Below are 13,849 nucleotides of genomic sequence, written 5' to 3' on the forward strand. Positions count from 1 at the left end.
CGGCAGGCGGGGCGGAGGCGGGGGCGCCGCGGGGCTTCTCGGTTGCTACAGCCGTGATGTCACTCGCCCATCCTAACCCGCGGTTGGTTGTTCTGTGTTTCAGCTCTGCCTGCAGTTGAACACAAAGACCTGGAGGAGACTCCCACATCCTTCGGGGAGAAGAAAGGAGGCGGCGAAGCAGATTAAAGGAACTTGTGGCTTGTGGCCTTTTTGTACCCGGGCTGCCTGCAAGGGGGAAAGTGAATTAAAGCCACAGTGGCGGTTAATGAGCTGTGAGATGAGGCGCTGCTGCTGCTGACACTCAGGTTCCAGGGTCCGTCCGCTGCCCTTTGTGCTTCGTGTACATGTGTCTATTCAGCGCATCCGGAGGCGCCCAGAAGAGAATCCAACACGGCCGCCGGGGAGAGACCACCCACCATGCCCACGGAGACCCTACAGACAGGTAGCATGGTGAAACCGGTCAGCCCCGCCGGCACCTTCACCTCGGCGGTGCCCCTGCGCATCCTCAACAAAGGGCCCGACTACTTTCGCAGGCAGGCCGAGCCCAACCCCAAAAGACTCAGCGCCGTGGAGAGGCTGGAAGCCGATAAGGCCAAGTATGTCAAGAGTCAGGAGGTCATCAACGCCAAGCAGGAGCCCGTGAAGCCGGCCGTGCTGGCCAAGCCCCCGGTGTGCCCCGGCGCCAAGCGCGCGCTGGGCAGCCCCACGCTCAAGGTGTTCGGGCCGCACGCCAAGACCGAGAGCGGCGTGCAGAGGGAGACCCTGAAGCTCGAGATCCTGAAGAACATCATCAACAGCTCGGAAGGCTCCAGCACAGGCTCGGGTCACAAGCACAGCTCCCGAAACTGGCCGCAGCACAGGCCGGACGCCACCGACCTGCACCGGCACTCCTTCGCCGAGTCCCTGAAGGTCTACCCGACGCAGGGCCGCGGCAGCCCGCAGGAGAGCGGCTCCCACGTGGGCAGGAGGCTGCTGGAGCAGACGGCCGAGTCCTTCCTGCACGTCTCCCACAGCTCCTCGGACATCCGCAAAGTGACCAGTGTGAAGCCCTTAAAAGCGATCCCCTGCAGTAGCTCCGCCCCTCCCCTGCCTCCCAAACCCAAGGTCGCAGCCATCGCCACCATGAAGTCCCCCGAAGCCGACCCTGTGGAACCTGCTTGTGGAGTCAGCCGAAGACCCTCCCTCCAGCGGTCAAAGTCAGACTTGAGTGACAGGTATTTCCGAGTGGACGCAGACGTGGAGCGGTTCTTCAACTACTGCGGACTGGACCCGGAAGAGCTGGAAAACCTTGGAATGGAAAACTTTGCAAGGGCTAATTCTGACATAATATCCCTCAATTTCCGCAGCGCAAGCATGATCAGCTCGGACTGTGAACAGTCTCAGGACAGTAACAGTGACCTTAGAAATGATGACAGTGCCAATGACCGGGTGCCATATGGCATTTCTGCGATCGAAAGAAATGCTAGGATCATCAAGTGGTTATATAGCATCAAACAAGCTAGAGAGTCACAGAAGGTCTCCCACGTGTAAGAGAACGTGTGTGCAAAGGAGGGAGGGGTGGGTCTCTGTCTGTGCATCCGCAGTTGTGAAGGTTGTGAGGTCTCCTTGAAGTGTTGTGAGCTTCTCTACTCTCTTTGTGTTGCTTGTTGTGCAATGTTTTCAAGTTGCATGCCTGTCAACATGGGGACTGACCTGGCTTCCACGTCAACCATCGCTGCAGAGCCTGGCTGAACACACGTCATCTGCCAAAAGTTTCAGGCCAGAATCTGATTAGGGCTTTGATCTTAAGCAAAACTGTTTACAGGAAAACGGTATACAACTTCTTCAATATTTATGTGGTTCTTGTGTTTTTATACCCCGCGCTATTGTGTCTTAATTAAAAGTTTTATCGACTGGCTTTTAAGTTAAGAGTAGAATCTTTTTGAAATAAAAAGCCAATTTGCCTACGTGTGAGACCGAAATAATGGGAAAATAAATGGGAACTGCTACCAAACAGAGGGACTGATCTAAGATAGAAGCACGCTGGGTTTCTAAGGAAGAAAGTGGTGAGCCTGATTCGAATCAGTTACATATTGAAATCCTCTTGCCACTTACTAAAGTGATGGTTGGGGCGACAGTGCTAGTTTCTGTGTCCTAGTCAGTGTGTAAAAGGTGGTGGTCCTGTGTAATACCCCAAGAAAAGACAATCAGATACAATGAAGGTGATGAAATCTAGGAGGTCGAATGGGGTTTTGTCGATATTTTTCTGAGGGTTGATTCAGAAATTTCTACTACTAAATATTTTGTCCGGAATGGCCACCCAAGAGCTGTTACTCGATGTCTTAAAATGTTGGAGTTTGATTTTGGGGTCAAGAACTAATTCCACGCTGATTCTCTTCCCTCCCTCCAAACCTCCCTCTGTTGTTGTTGTATTTGGGAGAGCAGAGTGGGGCTTGTGCAGGTTCGAGCTATCTGAAGACATGAACACAAATGGAAATACCAGCCATATCAATATAGAGCCTCCTATTCAGAAGTGAACACCTTCAGTAACTGAACCATGTCTGAGCAGTGTGACTGTGTTGTCTTGCATATGTTATTCTCTCGAGCTGCGGACCTTTGTCACAGCTCTAGGAAACTGTAGAAACACGACACTATGTAGCTTCCCCCTCCCCCATGGTCTCTAGTGCTACATATCAATTTATTCCCCTTTTCCCCAATAACCTGTCTTCCAGTTAGCTGTCAACCAGCTGACGGTTGTGGCGTGGTAGCAGAGAGACACACACGCAGTGGTCTGCTTCATTGCTCGTAGTCATGCTCTGAAGTTCAGGGGCACCACCTTAAACTTCATCAGCTACCAGGAAACTTTTTATGGTGTAAATGCTGTAAGACTTTGTACATACTTCAGTTGTTATGAAATCTTGAAGAAAAAAAGAAAAAGTTACACTAATAAATAGCTCTGGTGCAGGCACTAATGGTGGTGGTTTCTCTTTGTACTTTCCTTTGTTCCCTCCATGAAAGTTTCACTTTGGACGGTGAGCCAGAAGCAGATTTTTGATAGTCTTGAAGAAACATTATTTCATTAAGTTATTTTAACCATATCACAATTGTTGGAACAGCAGTGTGTAGCTATTGCAATGTGCTTTTGCTAAAATAGTTGCCTCGAGGTTCTTAAAATATGCTGCCTTTTCTTTACTTAGTTCACACTTCTGTTTTTATCTTTTCTTAAACATTAGAATTTATCACATCTTCCGCTAGACTCTTTAGTTGTAAATATTTATGAGTTCTTACAGTGGAGACATACCTTGGAAAACTATAGCCTTGTTCTCATTTGTACAAGCCCAATTTCATTAACTTACACGTGTTCATACATTTGTCCACTCATTCATTCATTATTCTTTCAACAGGTCATTCACTGTGGCCTCATAGTAGGTATGGGCTGTTGTGGCCAACGACACAGTCTCTGCATCAAGGAATTGAGATTTTCACTTTTCTTTTAGGAGAAATATCATTACTCTTAGTGGAAACGTCTTATTTCCTATTAGGACTTTGAATATTCAACGAGTATTTAAAGAATCAAGTTATTTGAAGATTAACATTTCTTTGAAAGTTCCATATAATATGTAAATGTTAAAAATCATTATTTAAAAAGTGATTTTCAGAAACAAATGATATGATGCCCAGCTATTACTGTTCATAAACATTTTCCTTCTGAAAATCAAATTTGATTCCTTGATTCTTTCTACTGGTTTTGAATTCTTTCTGGTTCTCTGATTAATTTCCAGTTCAACTAGAACTCTACTTCCCAGAAGAAACAGTTTGAAATGCAGCTATGAACAGTGATGATACAACGCATTCAAGACAATAGGATGAAAATAAATGCGCGCGCACACACACACACACACGCACACGTTTTCTTCCTTCACAATTGGGATAGAAATGCGGCCATCAAAATACTCATGGCTTAGCATTATATATCCATTTCTCTAGGGCTATTGAAGTACCAAAAATAGATATTCTTTTTTCTAAGGAAGCCAGTTTGTTGGGGAGATGAGCACTTCTTCGCTAATTTAATATCACTGTGTATGACAATTTAGTCATAGATTCTATTGAATCTTCCAACGTTTCAAAAACCACATTTAATCTATGCCAACAGTGCTATAAATCATCTCCCTGTAACTCAGTCTAATATTCTGTGGCCTTATTTGTACAATAGACAAATGTGAGGCTTTGGTTCCTTTTATGGAAGAAGGAACTCATTTCTTTTTGTTCTTGACACTAGAGTTCCTATAAAGGACGAATTCAAATGCTTAATACTAAATCCTAAGAGTGAGACATTTCCTAATTGTGAAGTCCTTTTAGCAAAATGCTCATTCTGTTAGTGCATGGAAGTGTCTCATGTGTCTTGTGTATGTGTGTGTTGATAATGTTGGTATGAATATAGGGTTGTCATATAGGTTCAGCACACTTTTTTCTCAAACCACACAACGCAAAGTGAATCATGATTGCACTTAGATGGCCCTGGAAACCGGTAGTTTCTTTCTGAAAAACACCAAATTTTAAGACAGTCCTCTCGTATTTACCCCCACTGCCATTGTCTTAGTTCAGACTCTCTTCTTTTACCCGATCTGTTTTTCTTAGAATTCCTAACTGAAAGTCCTCCTCCCCCTCAGCCAGTTTCTACCCATCCCATTTCATGCCGAAGATATTATAATCAACTGTGATCATGTCACTCCTCTATGTAAAAGCATCCTGCAGCTTGAAGATATCGCTGATATGACCAATCCTAACTTCTTAACAAAGAATGTCGGGCATTTACCTTTTAGGCCTCATCTTCTCTGTCTCCTTCAGTCATCCATTCTAGGCCCCAGGCTCCAACCAAAGGATGTTCCTACTGGAGACTTCTTAACCACTGCACTAGTGATTTATTGCATATAACAAATTTCCTCAAAACTCAGCAACTTAAAACAATTAATATTTATTATCTCTCAGAATCTGTGGGCCAGGAATCCTGGAGCGGCTGAGCTAGATGGTTTGACTCAGGGTATCTCATTAGGCTGCAGGCAAGATGTCAGCCAGGGCTGCATCATCTGAAGGCTTGACTGGGGCTGGAGAATCTAATTCCAAGATGGCTCACATGGTATCGGCAAGAGTCCTTACAACATGGCATCTGGCTTCCCCTAGACAGAGTGACCTGAGAGAGAAGACAAGGAGGAAGCCGCAAAGCCATTTGTGATCTAGCATCCTAAGTCACACACACCCATCACATCAGGTTCATTAGAAGCATGTCACCAAATCAGCCCACAGTCATGGAGAACAAAGTCAGGCCTCCTCAACTTCGTAAGGAAGAGATATCAAAGAATTTGTGGACATGTTTTAAAATCACTACTGGTGAGGTTCAGAAGCTTTCCATTCTGTGAGGAATGCTTTCTTCTCCCTCCTTGATCTTGCATGATCTTCAGACTCTTGCTCTTTCAAGACTCAACAAAACTATCAACCAGTGAGAATTTTTTTTGAGATTCTATGTTGCCTTTTCCCACTAGATGTTAATTTTTGTCATGGCCATGGGCCCGGCCTTTGCTATCCTAAATGGTGCCTTTGTGTGAATTTTTAAATGGTGTACCATCCTCAAAACATTTTCTTTTCTGCCAGAAAAGAAAAAAAAAAACTGTCCTAATAAATTTATAAATATTAGAAAATTATAACGTCAGTGATAGCCATAGAGTTGGGTAACGCACACAGCAGCCTAGAGTATTTAGTTGGTACTTAATAAGTGTTGACTGTATTTTTCTTTAACCTATCACATTTAAGTTCTATACTAGTTACACTATAAATGTCATCATAATGAACCCAAGATGATAGTTATCATCCCATTTTAGAAGTTAAGAGCTTCAATTCCATGGAGATTAAGCCCCTTTAAACAAGATCCCAGAGGAAGTCAGTGACGGAATGGGACTTTAACTTAACTCTGCAATTCCAGCTCCGCCCTGTGTGCAACCCAGCTCAAGATCAGGGAAGGCAGAGTGTGTTGCGCTTCAAAACAGAAGCGCCCATAAATTCATCTTCATCATTTTCTCTGCTGCCTATGTATAAACATATCTCAAATGGTCAGAATTTCAGCAGTTTCACTCTTACCTAAATAAATGGTAACAAATCCAATTTAGAAAAAGACTTCAGCTGTTCCATTAGGAGTAAAATACAGCCCATTGAGTTCCAATAGACAAGGCAGTTAGAATTGCATTCTTTCAGTTTTTAAAAATGCTGTTTTGAAGCCACATCCTGTCTATTGTGAGCAAGGACTTTTAGAAGGGCAAACAGTAGAGAAAAATGGCCATAATTCAACCACCAGGAAACATATTTTGACGATTTGGTGAATCATCATTCTGTTTCCCCATCCTTGAGGATTTTCATGGTGTGTTCTGACAAGAAGCTACACTGAGGAAGGCATAAAAACGTTAAGGGTGCTCCAGAGAAACTGAGTAGATTCCTAACTCAAAAAAAAAACAACCAGTCTCACCATTATTTTGAAAATGTTGAACCCGATTCATCCCCTTAGCCCTGTATGGTGACAGAGTTCTCTCAGCTTCTAGAGCGCTGTCCCTAAGCTGTGCTATGGATGACCACAGTTCCAGTGGCTGTGTGTTCAGCTCTGAACAGGTCACCTATGAAGGTTTCTCTCGTGCATTCAGCCCATGCCTCCTCACTTTGGCAGAACCCCTGCAGAAGGAAAAGCGCATGGGCCTCAGCAGTCTTTAGGTACCCCTTCCTCCAATAACTGAGATCCTTCTGCTTAAAATTTGCCCCCATTCCCTCATCTGTAAAATGGGAAGAAAGCCACTTGCTGTGTGTATTCCATTGGCCTCAGGGCCTTGTGAAAGCACCGAGAGCTATTTTTGAGGCGTTCGGTTGAGGGATGAGGATATGAAAATTCAGAGAATTCTGGGTTCATATTGTCATGGCAGGTAGGACAGCAGGCAAAGTCTGATGGGGGCCAAACATTTCAGTAAGTGACATTTTACATACTAGCTGCTCATGAGAGTTTTAGTTGGAAAAAGAGATGAAGTCTATAAAAGGGTTCTTATTTGAATGGAAGGAGTCTCCAGAAACTTTCCAGGTTGTCAGAAGGTGACAGAATTGAATGTGGCCAGGTATGCATCCATGTACAAAGCTAGGAGAACAATAATGATAATGATACACTCTTTTACTCATTGGGCATTTTATTCATTCACAGTCATGAAGCAACTACACTATGTCTTAAATATGATGCTAAGCCCTTTGTCACATTATCTCATTTTATTTTCATAAGAATCTTAAAAGTAAATTAGAATCCATTTGTCCATGAGGGATCTGAAGATAAAGCAACTTCTCAAAGGCACATATCTAATAGGAAAAAGCAAAATGCAAAGTCAGATCAATAAGCATATCTTCAGACTCATTCCATCATGACATTTTAGCATCCAGTGTGGTGGGAGCCATTTTTTGCTCCTTACAGTAAGTTGTATGGCAGAACACATCTCAGAAGCTTAAAACACTATTGTGTGTACTAGTTTCTAATTCTTCTATACAGTTAGTAACTCAAAACTATTTATCATATTTGATCACATCAGGACCGAAGCTTCTGTGTTCTGAGAAGGACATTGGTGATCACTTGTCCCTCTCCATCTTATTTTACAGAGGAGAATACGATGCAAAGAAATGAGGTGATGGGACTCAGCCATGCAGTAGAGCAGGTTGACTGGCAGGTGGGGCTGGAGCAGAGGGGACGGTGTGCCATGGTCCTAAGGCCAGAGTACCAGCTGTGGCACTAGGTACCACTAACCGTCCACCCCGTGAAGTGGGAGCAACTTCATCAACATATACTCTGTTATTGCTATACAGTGCTCCTTGTCTCAAAAAAATTATCGGATATTAAAATAAACTTCAGTTAGGAGATTTTCTGTTAATATACATTAACCATTTTTCAATTAACCATAGCAGATATAAAATAACAAATATTAAGAAATTTCTCTAAAGAAGTTTTTTGGCAATTTTGGAAATGTTTTCCACTGTTTTATTATGATTTTAGTGCCTCCGCAGTCTATAGGTGCCCAGTGCTCCTCAAAAGCTTAGGGACCATTTTCTTTGGCCTGATTCTTCTGTCCCCTGGGTCCTCTGGAGCGGACATTGCCACTAGTTACAATATCCATTTCCCTCTCCTTCCAGACTCACAAGAGGATTGCATTTCCACATCCCTTAGCAATAGACGCGGCCAATGAACCAAGAAAGGAAGCGACACATTTAACAGCTGGGAGGAGGCACAGAGCCCGTCCCAGGTTCTCCAGAGTCTCCTCGCCCTGCATGGCAGCCACCAAGGTTCCAGAGGGTGGAGCCGCCAGTAGGATCCTGACTGAGGACAATGAGGAACTGAGCCCTTGGCCCCAACCCAGAATGGATATGTAAGCCCCAGGGCATGAACTCCGTCCTTGTAAGCCACTGAAAGTTTGGGGGTTGCTTCTTACTGCAGCACAACCTAAGCCATCCTGACCATTGCCTCAGGTGAAAAGCAACCTATACAGATATAGAAGCAAATACATAAAAGATATCATTCCAGCGGAACACAGGATCTAATGGCCATTTTTCACACATTTTGTCTCAAAGTGCACCCCCAAAACACTATATTTGAATTTCTTGAGGTTCTCAGTACAAAGCAAATTCCTGAGCTCTGCTGAAGACCTCCTGAGTCAGAATCTTAGGCAGAGGGCACAGGGGTCTGCCTTTTTAATAAGCACCCTCCAAAAAATTCTTAGATATGTTAAAATTCCAGAGTCTCTACTCTCACAGATAATTAATGAGCTTTCAGTGTTACTAACTGGAAATCAGGTGAGAATGCTACAGTTACCAGATATTTAAAAGTACTTTTAATTCATTTTAGAATTATAATTACGAGTGCAAGCTTTTCGGAGTTTTATTTTCAGAAACAAAAAGCACATTCAAGACTACCTGCCATCTACAGCCATGCCACCCTGAACGTGTTCGATCTCATCTGATCTCGGAATCTAAGCAGGGTCGGGCCAGGTTACAACTTGGATGGGAAACCACCTAGGAAGACCAGATACTGTAAACAAACAAACAAACAAACAAACAAACAAAACTGCCTGTCAACGATGACAGACTGGACAGAGTGGAACCACTGCAATCTGTCCATCCTCAGCACCCCAACTTGCCATAGCCTGCGAGGTCTTTCATCTGAACCATGACCGTGGCCACTGAGTGGCTGCCTACTCTCTTCTCACCGCCCCATTCCCACAAAGCAACCAAAGGTGATTTTTGAAGAAAGGACATACACAGTGCCATAGAGTCCAAGATGGTGCTACTCTTCCTTAATAGACCATTTCCCCCTTGACAGCGTACCTTCACGTTGCTAACTTCTCATCTTAGATTCTTGGTTTCACTTCAGTTGTCAGTTAGCTCCTCAGAGGACAGTTCCTGCCACCCTATGTAAACTAGATTCCTTGTGTTAATCTCTGTCCCTGCTTATTTTCTTCCTGGCACTTAGCACAATCTGAAATTCTCTTATTCATGAAGTTATTGTGTGTCTTGGGCACTCTCATGCCCCCTTTACCTAGTTCAGTGTCTGGCACAGGGGTGGTGAGTAAAATGTATCTTTGGAATGAATGAATGAACCCAAAACAAGCTCCTCATCTAATCCCACCTCATAGCTGCAGAATCCCGTATCAGCTTGTCCTGGTCCCCATGCTGTCCCCATCAGTGGTACCATTATTCTGCAAATGAGAACTGGGTTGGCATCTTTCTCTATTATTTGTTCTTGGAAAATGAAAACAAAACAAAGAAATCAAAAACCAGCATGTTTAAGGAAATGAGGGTCTACGGTATAGACCTTCCTGTATAAAGGGATTTTATGAGCAAGTATTTCTCACTCGCTGTTCATCTACCTTAAAAGGAAGGACAAGTCTCCTATTTACGAGGTACTATAGCCCAAAGCAGTGCAAAGCTCTGCTGTGTGTGTGTGTGTGTGTGTGTGTGTGTGTGTGTGTGTTGGTGGGGGAGGGAGGATCCAAATCTGAAAACATGATTTTTATCTTGAATCCCTCATATTTGTTCCAAAAGTCAAGGAGTAGCCAAAATACGAAAGCTTCCCCTTTATGTGAAAATACATTCTCAAGGTAGCACCACTGCGTATTAACCACTGAAGCACCCTCCTGGCAAATCTGGTTCAGAAACACCTCCCATTTTAGCCTTTCAATGCACATACCGACCTCTCAACCAGGGGTTCACCATCCTATTCTCTGAAAATTCTGCTAACTGGGGAAGAAAAAGAAAAGGCAAGCCATGCATGAATGCAGTTATTCCCTCAACTGAATTAAACTGCGGTGGCTCATAATTGATAACATATGGAAGTTCGACTCAAGGGGGAAACGCGGGAGGGAGAACTCTCATTATACCAGCTCCGAAAATGCTTAGGTTAGCATGTTTTGCCTTCAAGAGTGTAAATAACTTTGGAGCTTTCGAGGATTTCTAGGCATACTTAATCTTTTCCTGTTATTCCCCTGCACACACTTTTCTTCCTTTCTTTCTTTCTTTCTTTCTTTCTTTCTTTTTAAATAATAGATGGAGACCAGCAGCCAGGTGAGTTATTTCTGTGCGTCACAAGCTCAGCTTCTAGCAGACAGGCGCTCCAAAGGTTTCGGTCACATCACTTTCCTCCATCAGATTCTAGACCATTTTAAGGACTTGAGCTACTGAGTATTTTATATGGAAGACGGTGAAACATTTATTGAGTAACTTCATGGGCCTGTGGTGATTTCACTAAAGGCTTTTCCTATTTTCTCTCAATAAATTCACAGCTGCATATGGTTCGGGAATGTGGGGCTTATGACTGTGGCTTCAGGAAAATGACTCCACTTGGTCTGCGCAAAGGCTTGGTGTGTTTTGTCCATGTTTCAGATTTCTCAGAGCATCTCAGTGTACAAGCATCTGATATAAAACTAACCCACTCCCCTAAGATCCTTTGCTGTGAGTTCATGGATTTGCATCCATCTGCCGAGAATTCTTTGGTTTAAGGAATCTGTGAATTGAGATCCGGACATCATTTCGGGTTCCCAAGATTTTCTTCCCAGCATTTAATTCACCACGTGATGCCTTTTAAATCCAGTTTAATAGCTGAAAAGTTTTTGTGTGTGTGTGCTTTCTGTCTTAAATGATTATGTGTTCATGTGCATGCACATGTTAGATTTCTTAAAGAATTTATTCCAGACCAACGTGCTGGGAGTCAAATTACACTACGGTTATTTTTAAAATTAAAATCCTGATGATTTGGGGGGTCATTGGAGGGTTTCGAAATGCCGTACAGACCAGCAGACAGGCTGATTTCAAGCTGAAAAGGAAACATGAAGCATCTTCCTTTCTTTAGCATTTATTTGCTCCTAATCGTCTTTTCCTGGTGATTGAGTTGCTTTTTTGTACATTCAAGTTTAGAGGAAAAGAAAAAAAATGGAGAGCAAACATTTTGCGTAGTGACAGAACACAGCTAATGTCGTGACATCCTTCTGCTCCACTTTCCTCTTTCTGTCCCTTTACATGTGCCCGCCAGAAGGTTGCCTCACTGAAGACAACCTTCCCTCTGCTGTGTCACTGCTGCCTGGTTAACTGTCTGCTATGTACTGGGCGCAGGTGCTCAATATTTGTTGAATGAATGTGGGGTAGAGAGAACCCAGAGTCACTTCAAGGGAGAGCCCAGAAAGGCTTGGTGAAGCGGCTTCCTATCAGATGTGTCCTGTCCCTTCCCAGGGCTCCCCAAGCACATGGTCTTCTCCATCTGTTTCCCTTCCACAAGTCACACCTCTGTTCCAGGCACTGTACTAGACCTGTGAGCGCCCCAGAAAGAAGGCCCACCCACAAGGAGCTTCGGTCTCCTTGTGAGACGGACGATAAATGAGTCTAATAAGTCAGATATATAGAATGTCAGAGGGTGACACATGCTTAGGAATAAGGAATAGAACAGGGATGAGCGATAGGTGTCATTTGAGCAAAGATAGAAGGAAGTGAGGAACTTTGCAGACACCTGGGAAAAACAATCAGGCTACAGACACATCAAACAAGCCATAGGGGCCAGTAGGGCAGAAGAGGAACAAGGAGGATAAGACAGAGCCCATCAGCTATTTAGTAATACGTGTAAGGGAAAAAATGCCACTTCGGGGAAACTCCAGGTTAAACAAACTTAAGCCCGTTTTCTGGGATCTCCTTCGGAGCCATTAATCTCCAAAGATATCTGAGTCAGGAACCACTTTTGGGGGAATTGGTTCTTTAAAGATTATAGAAGTGAGCTGAGAGGCCAGGAGAGTGGGTGGCAGTGGAGGCTGACTCGTGGCCCAACCTCATCGTCTGCTGTGTCCCTAGAGCATCTTAACCAAGCCCACCACATTCAACTATCCAAGAAGACATCCAAGCTAAAGTGAACCGCTGTGTCCGATGCCAGAAGGAACATTATAAAAACAGTATGTTTTCCTTATACATATTATTCATTTAATTATCACCGATTGCCACTATTCGGTAATTACCAATTACCACTGTTAGCTAGCTCTGGTTTATTTTAATTAATAACATTTATGTAACAGAAAAGTAAATGATATACAATAATAAATAACTTCAAATAAACACCTATTTTCATATCTTTATAATAAAGTAATAATACATGTATATAATTTTATATATATAAATATCTGTATAGTGAGTCTGTATATACATACACAGCATATATACACTATACATACATATGTGATATATACATATATAACATAATGCGCTCACTATATATACACATATATAACATACAAACAAGTACCGTATTTTCATGTGTATATGAAAATCTGGCCACTCTACCTGAGCTCAGGGCTCAGCGTTCAGTGGTGAGTCGGAGAAAGTGTTACGCTCCAGCCCCACTTGGGGAACAAAGACAACAGAAACCAACAAAAAATGGGGACCAGCAAACACTTGAAGCGTGGAGTGTCCTCGGGCCAGAAAAACCTGGAACCCAGACTGGAGCCAAACATAGAAGCTAAGACCTTTCTGAGAACTTGAAACTCCAGTCTCTGGCAGCCAGGCCAGTGGCCACATCTGCTCCTGGAAAGCTCCGGGCCCCTCCTGTTCCCCACTCCTGCCAGAAACGCAACAGAGGGTGAAACCTGCTTGGGGATTTGAGGGTACCACTCCAGGCTCCCTCTCTTCCTGTTTGATCCTTCAGCATCTCACTCAGATTGGCTGAGCCTCGGTTTCATCATTGTGAAATGGAGACACTTTTGCCACCTCCGAAGGGAGTAATCCTTTTGCGAGGGTTAACTTTGCTGACTCAGTAGCTCACAGTGGGGCCTGTCTCTCCTCTCCTTGCTCTATTTTCATTGCATAAACGGCAGAGCGTATTGTCACCAGAGAGAGGGCTGAGCGTTAGGAAATGATTAGCCATGAGAAAACATCTTTCGTTCATTTAAATAAAAATTGCCACTGCAGGCCTGGCATGTCCTGGGTTTTGGGAACACAAAGAGAAGATCACAGGTTAGTTGGGGAGAGGACACAAGGCCAAAGACATGCAGCTGCCTGGAGCTCCTTGCTCCCCGCTCTCCCCCAGTTCCAGCTCAAATCCTCTGAAACCCAAACCAAACTACCTCCTCTCCACATCTTTGCGTTCCTGCCACAACCCACACCCCACATCCCACGCCCAGTCATCCCAGCACAAAGCAACCTCTGTTTGCATGAGATTATGACAATTATTCATTGTAGAAAACATTTGGCAATAAATCATATATGGCCCAATGTCATGTCTTCTATTTTTTAATTGTTGTTTAAATTGTTCTTTAAATCTCACATTAGTCTATTTAAC

General features: G+C 43.6%; 1 protein-coding gene and 1 pseudogene across 10 annotated transcripts in view; both read left to right on the forward strand.

Annotated features, from left to right (window-relative positions):
* Window positions 1–13,849, forward strand: part of FAM110B (family with sequence similarity 110 member B) — a 159,478-nt gene that overhangs the window by 104,576 nt on the left and 41,053 nt on the right. For 8 of the 10 annotated variants that reach the window (XM_015598590.2, XM_025041183.1, XM_015598589.2 and 5 more), the window contains one exon: window positions 104–2,951. The exons of the other annotated variants lie outside the window; for them this stretch is intronic. In XM_015598590.2, the coding sequence (XP_015454076.1) occupies window positions 418–1,530 (1,113 nt within the window). In that variant the 5' untranslated portion in view covers window positions 104–417 and the 3' untranslated portion in view covers window positions 1,531–2,951. Of the gene's footprint in view, window positions 1–103; window positions 2,952–13,849 lie in introns of those variants that run through there. 10 annotated transcript variants of the gene reach the window in all.
* LOC112472695 lies at window positions 8,961–9,079 on the forward strand (annotated as a pseudogene).

Source organism: Pteropus alecto, unplaced genomic scaffold (assembly GCF_000325575.1).
Source record: "Pteropus alecto unplaced genomic scaffold, ASM32557v1 scaffold87, whole genome shotgun sequence".
NCBI classification, from domain to species: domain Eukaryota; kingdom Metazoa; phylum Chordata; class Mammalia; order Chiroptera; family Pteropodidae; genus Pteropus; species Pteropus alecto.